The following is an 11624-nucleotide window of genomic DNA, read 5'->3' as shown; positions in this document are numbered from 1 at the left end:
GACGCGTTTCAGAAAGGCGGGGCATAGAGGAGAAACAGTAATGTACAGTATGTGGAAAATAATGTGTTTTTTTAACCTTAAACCGCATAAACACATTTCATTACACCAAATACACAAAATAATGTTATTTTTAGCAACATCATATGACCCCTTTAAATTACATTCATTTCTGTATGTGATGTAGTCAGGTTAATTCAAATTTATTTTAGCATGCTCAAACTGAACTCTAAGCTACTTACTGCCCTATTCTCTATGCTAATCACAGTAGCAGGTGCTTTAGGTGCCCTGGTGTCAACAATCAGTGGTTAACTGCCCATGTAAGAGCAACATTTAACTGCTCTAGAACAAGAGGAGATTTTTTTTGGTAGCAGTGTCAAATCAACATGCTTTAGATATAAGAACTCTTACAGGCACTAATTTAATCGTTTGGGAGGTCTATGGACATCTGCCCTACTAAATCAATATGTTCAGATACTGGAGAGGAACACATGTTTAAAAGAGAACTAGACAGAAAAAAGGCATGTGGAGACACGAAAATGATTTATCTACATAGAAATTATTAGTTAAGCATACTTTATATTGGCTTTATTCACAATTATTCTTAAAAACACAAAAACAACAAAAAGCAATGCTTCAAATGAAATTGTTAGAGTAAAAGAATTTGTTCAGTATAAGATTAACTTCCTAATGTGAACAAGCCACAAAAGTCATATATAGACTAAACCGAACTGTAGGCACAACTACAACCTTATTCATTACCAATAACAACTATTTACAATCCTAATAATGGCGCGTTCTATTTGTACACGGAAACCAGAAATTAAAAGATCCCAGTAAGAACTTTTTACAGCTGGAACATCCCCTCGAGTCGAACGCAAGAGGAACGCAACAACCCCGACTTCAGAATCCAAAGTAGGTGCTCAGCGAATCAACATAAATGAAACAGTAGTAATATATTGTTTATTAGCACTTCTGTTTGTCTGTCTCACTAAACTCTGTGGTGCACACAGTACTATCCAATCTCTATCTATGTATATGATATTTCAGCATTACCTATTATTTTTATCGACTGGTATTGTTAACAACTGACACATCCATCTTGGTTTTCCAACTGGAACGCGGTCAACTTGGATGTGAAGTAAGACGGTAACTCTGGGGAGAAGAATTGTTGAATAAAGTCATTATTTTTGTTTTCTTTGTGCACAAAAAGTATTCTCGTAGCATCACAAAATTGAAGTTGAGCCACTGATGTCACATGGACTGTTTTACCGATGTCCTTACTACGTTTCTGGACCTGGGAACATTACAGTTGCGTTGCTGTCTATGGAGGGTCAGAGTGCTCTCCGATTTCATCAAAAATATCTTAATTTGTGTTCCGAAGATGAACGAAGGTCTTACGGGTTTGGAACAACATTAGGGTGAGTAATTAATGACATAATTTTCATTTTGGGGTGAACTAACCCTTTAATTAAATATTCATATTTGCAAGAACCAATGGCCATTCCCTCAAACAGTGCAATTCTGATCATCTTTAAATCAAATTTACATTCAGTACGTTCAAAACACAGACATAGTAATATAGAGATATTAATATATTATAAACTAGATTTAATTTAGTAAAACCAAACAAAACAACTAATTTTGTGCCAAATTTCTATTTTCTGATGTAGTCTCAGGGGAGGTGTAAGGGAGCTGCTGTCAAACAAAGATCAAGGAAGAGAAAGTTTAAGGATGCCATGTAATAAACCTTCAGAGAACTAGAGAACATACTATTTCATTTAGGAGTCTCTTGAGAGATGATATAGCTATCTGAGACAGGAACATCAACAGCTCTTGTATAGGCTATACAGGCTATACTAACTGACCTACTATAGCAGCGTAGAACATATTGGACATTGATGTAAAGGTGTTAGCAACGGTTTAGCAACAATCACACAAAGTATGCATGTAGTCTGATATATTGACACACCGGCTGATCCTCGCTTTTACCATTCCTTCAAAGAAACAGTAAGTACTCTCTTAAAGGAGACATATTATGCCCCTTTTTACAATATTTAATATAAGTCTCTGGTGTCCCCAGAATGTGTCTGTGAAGTTTCAGCTCAAAATACTCCACAGATAATTTATTATATCATTTTGAGTGGAAGCAGAAGCAGTTTTTCAGGCCTGTCTCTTTAAATGCAAATGAGCTATTGCTCCCTGCCCCCTTTTCCAGAATAGAGCAGAGCCATTACAGCTCGTACCTGCTAAAAACATCTGTTTTGGTTCTGATTGTCATGTTTATCACGCTGAAATCATGCGTTTTAAACCATATGAGTTTAAACTCATACTTCTGATATACGGTTTTCTGAGAGCACTCATCCGAAGCACATGGACAGAAAGCGGCTGTCACAGCATGTGAGTACTAAACTAAAGTTCTCATTCACACACAAGTTTACGTTAAAAACACACGAGTTACAAAAAACAGTCGGTTATGTCTGTGAAGGTAAACAGCTGGGAAATAAATTGCATGTTTATTTTAGATCTGTGTGGCAGCAGCAATATACATTAAATAAATCAATAAATCCACTGTTCTCGTCTCCTCTGAGGCTGGGACTCTAAATAGTGTTTAAATAGTGTCTAAATAGCTAAATAGGCTTCCCAAAACAAAGTTACTGGGTTAATCTTTTTCACGTTTCCTTGGTTGGTAGATGCACCTGATTATAGCACTTAAAACCTGGAAAAGTCAGATTTTCATGATATGTCACCTTTAAAAGATCATCGACAAAAGCCTAACATTTACTCAGCAGTGCACTGTGTCCGGCACACTTTTCTATAATATTGTCAAATTAAAGGTATAACAATTTCAGTCATCTCTTTTTCTAAAAATTATGGTGCCTAAAACTGCACCAGAAAAAAAAAAAGAATGGTTTCTTATGGTACACAAGGGAAAGAAGGACATTTTCAGTATAGCTATTCTCACACACACACACACACACATACACACACACTCACACAGAATGGCCTGCTTTCATTTCAGACCGCCCTCCTATCATAGCAGGAGATGCATCTCTCACCACCTGGGATGTTACCCAGCATTGGAAGTGGTAATTGCATTTCAATTATAGACATGTGTGCACGTATGTTTGGGTGTGTGTGCCTGATCTTGTGCACATCAGGACACTATTTATTTTTTAAATGAGAGGAAAAGTTATTCCAGCTGAGAATAATTTTTGACCTACCAAAATAATCACATACTATCTGCATCCACATTCTGGGTTGAGACAGCAATGACAGCCTGTTTTTCTTGGTATGTAAAATATTCACTCATATTCTAAAAGCCTGTTCATTCTAAGAACAACGACTATAACAATAACTATATTAGTGTTCACATCAATGTACAATAACATTCTGTTTATTATAAGCACATACTGCAGTTACGCTGTCTGCTGCTTAAAATGCTCAAGCATGATGGATTCTGATGGCTGTCAAATCAGGCGTTCATCACCTGAATCCAGTGATATAATTCATATGTGCCTTTATAGTTATAGTTGTGGTGTGGACTCTGCTATTCATTTACATTTAGAATAACTTTTAAGCCTATATCTTTATAGTTATTGTTATAGTTCTAGGTGTGAACAGGCCTTAAAGGAATAGTTCACCCAAAAATTTACTGACCATCAGGCCAACCAAGATGTAGATGAGTTTGTTTCATCATCAGAACAGATTTAGAGAAATGTAGCATTACATCAGTTACTCACCAATGGATCCTCTGCTGTGAATGGGTGCCGTCATGAATGAGAGTCCAAACAGCTGATAAAAACATCACAATAATCCACAAGTAATCCACACGACTCCAGTCCATCAACTAACGTCTTGTGAAGTAAAATGCTGTGTGTCTGTAAGAAGTTTTAACTTTAGACTGTCACTTCTGGTGAGTCCATAATTCATAATAGCACTTCCTACAGTGAAAAGCCCATCCCCTTTTGTCCTCTCACATCAAAATCAACCAACTTACTTGTTTAGAACTGTTTCACGTTTTCGCTTGTAAACAGTGCTTGATCTGTACATATTTCTCTCCTGATTCAGACAAGACAGCTTTTTCACTGGAGAAAGCATTGTGAATAGAGGACTCGTGTTTTAGGAAGCAACAATCTGAAGTTAAACATCCCTTAATTAATGAATTGTTTCTTACAAACACAGCTTTTCACTTCACAAGACATTAACTGATGGACTGGAGTCGTTTGGATTACTTGTGGATTATTGTGATGTTTTTATCAGCTCTTTTGACTATTCTGACGGCACCCATTCACTGCAGAGGATCCATGTGAGCAAGTAATGTAATGCTAAATTCCTCCAAATCTGTTCTGATGAAGAAACAAACTCATCTAGATCTTGGATAGCCTGAGTAAATTTTCGATTTTTATTTTTTTGTGAACTATTGCTTTAAAGGAGTGTTTACACAGAATGTGTACTTGTGTTCTTTCTGGGCAGTTTTTAATTCTTTAATCTCTCTGACCACAAAGCACATGGTCATGCCTTACTCATAATTCCAACCAACAGTAATATGACTTGGTGACCTGCAATGATAAAACCGCTGTTAGTGTGAACGCCCCTTTACATGTCATAATGGACAGACACCCAAGAGAGTGAGTGGCCTCTCACTCTCTCTCTCATGTACTCACACACTTTATCACTCCAACATCTGGCGCCATTATAATCCCTCTTCCCCTCCCGAGCCTCATGCTTCCCAACAAGGACAACAAGATGATATCTATCTATCTATCTATCTCATTTGAAGAACAGCTAGTTGGAAAAATAATAGGCACAAAATCTAATATGAATAACAAGTGGCCTACTTAGACAAAAAAAAAATAAGAACAGAAGATGGTATCTATCAACAGCATAAATCTATATATATAATGAACAGGTACTTAAAATCTGATATCGAATCTAATGGACTGTAAAGGTGAGATGACAATATCCATCTGCACGTTTATTTCAATACTTCATCTCTTTAATCTTGGGCGATCTTCAGCCACCTGCCATATCCGAGCGCGCGCTCATCTGGACATCAAAGCGGATTTGGCGCGGCCCGTCACTTTCATGCCGTTACACACAGCGAGCGTCAAGTATTGACAATCCGTCTACACTGAGCGACGCGACACACGTGGAACACTCGCGTTATAATCAACGAATGTAGATATCTGCGTTGATATTACCTAAAAAAGAACGACTCACTCTAGAGTCATTCGGACACTGGCCGTGATTCACTAAAAAGAACGGAGCTGATAGGAGTCGTTCGTTTAGAAACCGAACTCTGTAGTGCTCTGTCCGAATCGTCGGGAGGGGGGTGGAATGCACGATCGAGGACCGTTCGTGAACGTCATTAAAATTATTTAGTTCCAATACATTTAAAAAATTGAAGCTGTTCTGAAAAAAAGAACCGGTTCTCGAGCCTACGACACTAATATGCTTAAGGCCTACAAAGTCATTTTTCCACACGCTCTTACGAGGACACTGACGGGAAAACGTACGAAATTGTTAAAGAAACATTTATTTATTTTGCCAAAGCCAAGTGTTTTGCTATATATAATATCACTAATTACAAAGCTGTGTGTGCTTAGGTGATCACTGAAGCTCTGCTATAGCAAGGGGGTGTGTGATGGGTGTGATGAGACATTTAAAGATCGGTGGGTGTGATATCGTTCGTTTAGAAACCGAACTCTGTAGTGCTCTGTCCGAATCGTCGGGAGGGGGGTGGAATGCACGATCGAGGACCGTTCGTGAACGTCATTAAAATTATTTAGTTCCAATACATTTAAAAAATTGAAGCTGTTCTGAAAAAAAGAACCGGTTCTCGAGCCTACGACACTAATATGCTTAAGGCCTACAAAGTCATTTTTCCACACGCTCTTACGAGGACACTGACGGGAAAACGTACGAAATTGTTAAAGAAACATTTATTTATTTTGCCAAAGCCAAGTGTTTTGCTATATATAATATCACTAATTACAAAGCTGTGTGTGCTTAGGTGATCACTGAAGCTCTGCTATAGCAAGGGGGTGTGTGATGGGTGTGATGAGACATTTAAAGATCGGTGGGTGTGATACTCACTCGCTTTGCCCTGTTTGGGTCTCTGGAGGAGCCGCTGGACAGTAATCAGATCCTCCGTCTTCACCGCCTGCAAGAGTTCCTGTTCTTTCCCCATTCTGTTCAATCACACACTCATGCACCCTCTCTCACACATGCAGTCATGGCTATACTTCTACATCCAGTGCATCTTCAGGGGACCAGGCGACCATAACGGTGCCGTTAACGCCAGCGCATCCTCGCCATACATCGTAAAAAGGTCGAGTGCGCAGAGACGCGCTAGACGCGCAAGACGCGTTTACATGCCAAGTGGAGTGACCAGTGGCGTCCACGCAGTCGCTAGCGACGAAAAACGATCTTACTGCGCACTGAGGTGACAGAGTCCGATCGTTTTCAGGTTAAAGGGACGGCGCGGAAACCTTGCGCTTATTTACATAGCAGTATTGCTACAAAAAAACAGATGCTCCGTAAATCAAAACGGAAGTCGTCTCTTTGACCCGAAGCTCACAGAGAGACAGTATATATTACGTAAACGTCTAGGCAGATGTGCGCGCGGCCGCTGGAGGTTGTAATCCGCTGTCGCTTTCTCAAGTGCGCATGTATGTGTGTGTGTCTGTGTATCTGTGTAGGCTATGGCAAACCGTATTAACATTAAGTCTTTAAAACGAACTAGTATCAGTTTTATGTTACTTGTATTTTTAATACTAGCAAATAACACAATAGTGTCTATAATCTTTTTAGGTTTTACCTGAATCCACACTATTTTCTAACAGGTAGCCTCTATTTAATTAGTAGAATAGTTACTAGTAAAATTTGATCTTGGTACCCAAAAACAAAAAAGTGGAAGTGAACACACTGGGGAAAAAAAATTTCATAGAAACACATTTCATTTCGTAATCACAAACAAACGGCAAGTAACCCATTGAATTAAATGCGGTTACACTGGGAAAAAAATTGGCGTAGAAACTATTTTCAACAACTTCACAATTAAGTACAAAGAAATGGCGAGTAACACATTTAATTAAACCATGAAATTTTGAAGTAGAAAGGCTCTAGCTGTATTTTCTTGTAAAACTTACTCCAATAATCTTTGTTTTATTTAGTTTGAAGTTTGAAAAAAATCTATTTTTTTACATTGTAACTCAATGGCATTCAATGGAAAACAATTGCAATGTCAGTACACAAGTTATATGAGCTGAATAATTTGTAGTATAAACACTAATTTTTAAATTGATTAAATTAAATTGTTATGCAACTAATTGAGCTGTGGTCCTGGAACCAATTAATCTTATCTATGTCAATTAAAATCAAGAGCTAGCATAGTACATGCTAATTTATTTAACATATAAAGTTAATGAAAAAGTAAGACACTACTTGTCACTGGCATTAGCGCATCATTGCTTATAGAGTCAATTTAGTGTATACCTTTATTATACACCCACAACTTAACTACGAGACCTACGCTTCAACACAATGGTACCCACAAAAAAAAATCAACATAACAGAAAGGTTTAATTAAATCAGTACATTAGAATTTTTAACTTGCAACCTTGCATTTATGTTGTGAAAAAATCCCTTGAATTTCTTTTTACAGTCACTACTGAATGACTTACTAATAATTAAAAAGTAACTAGTAACATAAAGAGACACTAGTAACATAAAGAGACATTAAATGAAATAAATGTTAAAGCAGCTTGCCATAGCGAGTGTGTGAGAGAGATTGCTTGGTTAAATTGATGGTGCTGCATCAATCAGGGGGCGTGACTAAATAGACCCTTTCCCATGAGCCTGACAGATTAAAAAGGAGGAAAGCAGTGTTTGTGTGTGTGAGAGAGAGAAAGCATGTTTTTGAGGAGAGGTCACAGGACAGATTTTAGCAGGGTAGATATACTGACCGTGTACACTAAGCCAAAGGCACATGGTCCTCTAAAGAAAGAGGGGGGAAACACACTGTTATATGAATATCTGACCTTCTTTCTTACATTGAACATTCTGCAACATGTTCATGCAGCTCTTTTCTGTACTGTCCACCACATGATCCAAAAACCTATTATATGGGTTCTAAAGATTTTCCTAAAGATTTTTTGGAGCACAACAAACCCTGGTCACTATATACCTCCATTTTAAGGAAAAGAGCTAAAAAAAATTTTTGTTGTGTTTTCCACATAATTGTATTTTTGTTTTTGGGAAATGTGTGAGCTGTTCCTTTAAGTCTCCCCTCAGACACTGACAGCCATGCTGATTATTATCATATCATTTATTCTCTCTCATTCTCTCTATCTGTCATTATTTCGGCCATAATTTTGGTAAAAGTCTTACAATTAAAAGTCTGTGATACGATACATTACTCCCTAAGCAAAACCAGAGCAGATGTCTAATTTGGGCTCCATTCTATCTCTCATCAGTCAGTGGGTAATTGGCTGTTCTTTACTTATTTTGCACTGTCAGACTTCAGTGGCTAAATTTATACTCAGTTATTTGTGAGGTAAAACTTATCCAAATTAAACAGGGAGATTTCTCTCATACCAGTACCTGGCTCTCTGCAACCTGGATCAGCTACACTTGTACATCAGCCAGAACATTAATCACTAGTTCACCAACAGTTTACTCCTGGAGATATACCTTCCTGCAGAGATTAGCTCCAACACTAATTAAACACAACTGAACCAACAAAATCAGCAGGTGTGTTGACTGGGCTGGAACTAAACTCTTTAGTAGATATCCAGGAAAATTAATGAGTTACAGTAAGGGCTCTCTTCTATTTTAGGCATGACAGTGTAATTGATTGATTGACTGACTGACTGACTATTTTTGAAAGAAATTAACACTTTTATTCAGCAAGGATTGATTGACCAAAAAAAAAAAAGATAGATAGATAGATTGACCAAAAGTGACTTTCACTTTACAAAATAGTTCTGTTTAAAATAAATGCTGTTCTTTTCAACTTACTGTTAATCAAAAGATCCTGAAAAATGGTTTTCACAAAATATTAATGAGATGTTTCTTGAGCACCAAATCAGTGTTGTAATGATGCTGAAAATTCTGCTTTGCCATCACAAGAATAAATGACATGTTAAAATATTAAGATAAAGGACAGTTATTTTAAATTGCAAAAATATTTCACATTATTACTCTTTTTACTGTATTTTTGATCAAATAAATGCAGCCTTGGTGAGCATAAGAGACATCTTACAAACACATCAAAAAATCTAACCAGCCCTAAACTTTTAACCGCTAGTGTATAAAAGAAATTAGTATTAAACTAATAAATAACTTGCAATTAGAGACAAAAAGTCAGTCAAACCATGTACGCCATCATAATTTAAGACTGCCAAGGTCCAAATAACACAATATACTTGAAAAAGCTACTCTGGATTCAGCCAAAGACATTATTTCTTCATCAGACTGTATTTCTCAATATGAACTAAAGAGCTTACTGAATAAGCAGCAGCACATACCAATATGAATTCAGATTACATTACTTGAAAGATTAATCAATTTCATCTTGGGTGAATAGAGTCATATTTACAAAGAAATAAGGCTGCAAACACTCGTGCCACACTGTAAAATAAAATGCAGCCAATGTGAACAGTGACCGCTGTTAATACTAAAGGCATCGCTAGTGAGTATACTTATGTCCATGTGTAAGATTGATGCTAATGGTTAGTGCATGTGCGTGTGTTAATGGGTAGCACCAGTGGGTGTTTAAGTAAATGATTCACTTTGTTAAGTGTGTCTAGGGATGTTTTTTAGACTCTGTCAGTCACATTAGGTTAGATAGATCACACGTCTAAATGCTCTGATTATACGATTAAGCATGTATATATGCGTGTGTGTAGTCATGGGTGTTTGTGTCTGTGTGCAGGTCCACGTCTCTGAACCCACCGTAAGCAGCAGGGTTTGTGTGTCTACAGGGATGTGTTTCATCTGCCTTGTTTTCATGTAGGTGCAAGTTCGCTTCATTAAACTGATGTGTTTAATGATCAATTCACACACGGGGCTGACTGACCGGAACGCCTTGTGTCTTTCTGTCCTCCTTGTCTCGTTGCTTTAGTCTGTGTGTAGTGTGTGTGAAGGCAGGACATGGCGTCTAACTCTACCACTAAATTTTTTGCCCTTTCCCAGTCTTTCAGCGTATCTGATATCATTGTAATTGGAGCATATTTTTTATTGAACGTCGCAGTTGGAATATGGGTGAGGCGTATTAGTGTATTTTCAGAACTGTGTGTTTGTATTAATTGTAAATAACATTAGTATTTAAATAATAGTTCACTAATAATTTATATATATATATCAGTTTTGTATAAGAACATGTGGATGTAAACTGCAAATACAAAGGAAACTATTTAAAATGGAACATCTATGATGTTAGAGTGGGAAATGCAACTTCATTTAAATTTTGCATAAACTGTTGCGTGTTTATGTATGTGTGTGTGTGTGTGTGTGTTTCAGTCATCTTGCAGAGTGAGCCGAAACACACTAAGTGGATATTTTCTGGCTGGCAGAGACATGGCTTGGTGGCCGGTGAGTGATAATTAATGTAAACTGACCCAATTGAAGCATTTTTTTGTAGTTATGTTTATTTATTTTTAACAGAGTTTACTATGGCTAAAGCCTGAAAATGAGTAGATCAAATTACAAATATTTTAAATAAACAGAAAGTCAAATCTATAAATCAACCAAAAGAAACTGAAAAATTTAAAACAAAGTGTAGCAAAGTTCATAGTTCGGGAAGAAGGAGGCGGGAACCCTCTTTGCCACACACTTTAGTCATCTTCCTCGCCTTTTCCCTTTGCTTCTCATCTTTACATTTGATTAACAACCTACCATCTCCCAACACTTTCGCCATCACAATTTCACCAATTTCCTCCTTCAAATTGCGAGTCAATGCCACCGGACTCACTTTTCTTGTATAATTTCCTTCCTTGAAACTCAAAATTACTTTAAACCCCTCGTCTTCAACCTCCCTCCTACGCACTACCCTACCTTCCTTACTCCCATCTGAACTACTGCCTTCTTTACTACTATTACTCCTAACTCGTTTGTTTCTCCGTACTTCCGTCCAATTATTTAAGTCCATATCTTCATATCCACCCTCACCGTCACTACTCCCTTCCATCCTTAGTCCAGTCACAGATCAGTTTATGCACCTCCGCGGTTTGAAAGAAACGAAGCAAAACCACTCTGACCGACACGCGCCGCAGTAGCAGGTTTCAGCCTTTCGACCGCCTCGTCTTTCACTGTCGTCCCTCCTCCTTTTTATCCTTCCGGAGCTCCTCCGTGAGACTCGAGACCGGTGAGTGGCGCAGGTGTCGCGCATTAGCAATTACTCCACCGGCCTCGCTCCGTTCCCACGGCTCTCGGCCCCGCCCCTCTCGTCACACAAAGATACACATACACGACACATTATGAAGATTCTGCGTCAAATCAAATCACTAAACAAATTTGTGACATTTATCATGTAAACTCTTTTGTACAAAAGCTCAAATGTCCAGCTTCCACTGAAGCACAAGATGCGCTTTAACATCTCAACTCATGCTGGAGAACATGAT

The 11624-nt window shown here is 37.8% G+C and overlaps 1 protein-coding gene across 1 annotated transcript in view; it reads right to left on the bottom strand.

The window, feature by feature from the left end:
• LOC107722956 (caskin-1-like) overlaps nucleotides 1-6652 on the bottom strand; it is a 53996-nt gene extending 47344 nt beyond the window's left edge. The window contains exon 1 of the mRNA XM_016531455.1: nucleotides 6097-6652. Coding sequence (XP_016386941.1) covers nucleotides 6097-6190 — 94 coding nt within the window. The 5' untranslated portion in view covers nucleotides 6191-6652. The remainder of the gene's footprint in view (nucleotides 1-6096) is intronic.
• Between the last annotated feature and the right edge of the window lie 4972 nt (nucleotides 6653-11624).

Source organism: Sinocyclocheilus rhinocerous, unplaced genomic scaffold (genome assembly GCF_001515625.1).
Source record: "Sinocyclocheilus rhinocerous isolate Xijiao unplaced genomic scaffold, SAMN03320098_v1.1 scaffold3, whole genome shotgun sequence".
Taxonomy (NCBI): Eukaryota; Metazoa; Chordata; class Actinopteri; order Cypriniformes; family Cyprinidae; genus Sinocyclocheilus; species Sinocyclocheilus rhinocerous.
This window is presented reverse-complemented; position numbering and strand designations above follow the sequence as displayed.